Here is a 3,118-nt window from a genome sequence, read left to right as displayed (position 1 = left end):
AAATCGGGTCGGAACAATGTGTGAACAGTAAACATTTTTACAGACCCTGAATTTGTCTTTTTTGCCGAGAGCTGCTCAGATGTCCAAATGATTTGAAAATTGATGCGAACCTCACGCATCAAATTATCTTCTACACACAAAAATTGGAATTTTTTGAATTTTTCAAGTATTTGTTTTGATTTTTTTTGTCAGGGCGGGTTCACGGTACGTATCAAAGCAGTTACTTGATTCTTTTGTACAAACTGGTGTCACGTCCATGGTACTCTTCTGAAAATTTATTTTCATGGACACGGTTCTTCTTTCTTTCAATAAATCTCTCAAGCAGGGATCACTGTCAGTCAGATGTACACCCCGACATAAACAAGCAGGAGTCGCTATCAGATGTACACCAAGCGTACTTCTTTGTTCTGCCGTATCATTTTTATACAATGTGGCCGACCAATCAGATGTGCGCGTCATTTTTATACCACTAGCCGGCCACCATAATCCACGGCAACGCACAAGCCCTTTTCCACAAAATAACTTCGTACAAACACCGTATCTCTCAGTCTCCTATTTTTAATACGTACTTGACACTATATATACCACCAAGTGCCATCCAACAAACCAGACCAAAGTACAGACACTTGCCATCCTAGGTTGCCTCTGCCGCTGCAGTACTGTCATTGCAGTTCGGTACCTAACCGAAGATGGCCATCCACAAGGCTTTGCTTCTTGCCATCCTCGGTTGCATCTGCCTCTGTGGTACAGTCATTGCAGCTCGTGAGCTGAATGATGACTTGTTGATGGTGGCGAAGCATGAGAACTGGATGGCTCAGTATGGCCGTGTGTACAAGGACACCACTGAGAAGGCACGTCGGTTCGAGGTTTTCAAAGGCAACGTCGAGTTCATTGAAACATTCAATGCCCAAAATCACAAGTTCTGGCTTGGCGTCAACCAATTTGCTGATATCACAAATGATGAGTTCAAGACAACCAACACAAACAAGGGATTCAAAGCAAACTCCATGAGAGTTCTTTCTTCTGGATTCAGGTATGAGAATTTGAGTTTGGATGCCCTTCCAGCAACGGTGGACTGGAGGGCCAAGGGAGCCGTCACTCCTGTCAAGGATCAAGGCCAGTGTGGTAAGTAAAAAAACATTGTGATGCACGGCATATATGTGTTAATATTTTGTTGGATAACACTATAACAACAAAATTATTTCTAGGCTGCTGTTGGGCATTTTCTGCTGTTGCCGCGACAGAGGGCATTGTAAAACTGAAAACCGGGAAGTTGATCTCACTGTCGGAGCAAGAGTTGGTTGACTGTGATGTTCATGGTCAAGATCAAGGCTGCGAGGGAGGACTCATGGATGATGCCTTCAAATTCATTATCAAGAATGGAGGCCTTACTATGGAGTCAAGCTACCCATATACTGCAGCTGACGGCAAGTGCAAGGCTGGATCCAACAGTGCCGCAACCATCACCGGCTTTGAGGATGTGCCTGCCAATAACGAGGGTGCCCTTATGAAGGCGGTGGCAAACCAACCAGTGTCTGTAGCTGTGGACGGAGGAGACATGACGTTCCAATTCTACTCTGGTGGGGTGATGACTGGGTCCTGCGGCACTGACTTGGACCATGGAATTGCAGCCATTGGATATGGAAAGACTAGTGATGGCACGAGCTATTGGTTGATGAAGAATTCATGGGGCACAACTTGGGGCGAAGATGGGTACTTGAGAATGGAGAAAGACATTGCAGACAAGAAGGGCATGTGTGGTCTTGCCATGGAGCCTTCTTACCCAACAAAATAGGAAGATAGCCAAATGCGACCTAATCATGCATATGCACAGTTCTCAAACAACTAAGGTCCCCATATCCTATGTATAGTTCATATGTGCCCTTAAATTGTGTATGAAGATGTATCTTATGTACATACATTGCTATACTTTGTAAAGTAATACTATGTATGATATATTGTATGAGAAAATTGGATTAAGAATTATGATATATATTCCATGAAGCTTTCAAATGTCTAAAACATTTGACTATGTTAAGAGTAAACTCAAAAGGTTATTTTCGTATATATGGTTTTTATATAGTGTCATTTGGTATTTATAGGAATGTGTCATTGGACAACGCCCGAGTGTTACTAAATCTTACAAAAGGGAATAAATGGAGTATATGTTGGGGAAAAGAAATTTTGTCATTGGTGCACTATGTATTTCTCAACCGTGATATTTTTTAGTGTATTATCTCATGTCAAGTTACTGTATGAGCGTGTTCTCTACATCTTACACAACAAGATAAAATCCTAACTCTCCACGACCATAGATCAACAGGAGTATGAGTTATAGTCAATTCAGCTATCGCCATAAACCCGATTCTTATAAAGGCGACCTATACAAGGAGCTTTAACTTCGTACCCGACTTCTGATGAGATTATATTCTATAGTAAAGAGGAAGAATACTCCTCTATCAACACATGTACGTTGAATCAGCCAATCATTGATGAATTAAACAGTTTCACTACAAACAATCCTAGATAACTGGATCTAAATTGAACTCCATAAATACTTGGATGCAACCTTTTCGTATCTGAACTCCCTCCTTCATGCATTGCCACATTTGCCTTCTTCATCCACTTTGCAACATTTGTACGACACTTCTCATTTTTTTTTCTCCTCATATATCAACATCAAGATGCAGCTCTCCACCCCCCCCCCCTCCTCAATGCATGGGCCACATCCGCATGTTGATCTCACATGCGCTCTCCACAGACATTGATGTGATTGGCTGGTTGGTGGACCGTGGCATTGCGACCATTGGCATGCTATCAACCATTACTTCTGTCGCTAAATTTCATCCACAGCGCATCATGGAACAACATGCAAGTTAAAAGTGCAATATAAAACCCCTCATAAAATTTATATTTGTAGCAAAAAAATACAAAATCTCTCATATGATGCCTATGGTCATATGCGCCAGCGCCAACACCCCAAGTGGTGGACACCAAGGCATGATTATCCCTTCTTCCATCGGTCACGGAATTATTCAGATACTAGCACAATGCCCCGGGGCTTAAGAGATTGTCCACAGATGTCATTGTCTTGTGGCTGTTATGTGATTCCTGATTA

General features: G+C 42.2%; 1 protein-coding gene across 1 annotated transcript; it reads left to right on the top strand.

Annotated features, from left to right (window-relative positions):
* Positions 1 to 689: 689 nt before the first annotated feature.
* LOC123191395 (senescence-specific cysteine protease SAG39-like) lies at positions 690 to 1,795 on the top strand. The gene is made up of 2 exons (XM_044604152.1): positions 690 to 1,125; positions 1,209 to 1,795. Exons 1-2 carry the CDS (start codon positions 690 to 692, stop codon positions 1,793 to 1,795), a joined length of 1,023 nt encoding a protein of 340 aa, XP_044460087.1.
* Positions 1,796 to 3,118: the final 1,323 nt, after the last annotated feature.

This window comes from Triticum aestivum, chromosome 2A (genome assembly GCF_018294505.1).
Source record: "Triticum aestivum cultivar Chinese Spring chromosome 2A, IWGSC CS RefSeq v2.1, whole genome shotgun sequence".
In the NCBI taxonomy this organism is placed as follows: Eukaryota; Viridiplantae; Streptophyta; class Magnoliopsida; order Poales; family Poaceae; genus Triticum; species Triticum aestivum.
Note: the sequence above shows the minus strand (reverse complement) of the source record. Positions and strands in the feature narration are given on the sequence as shown.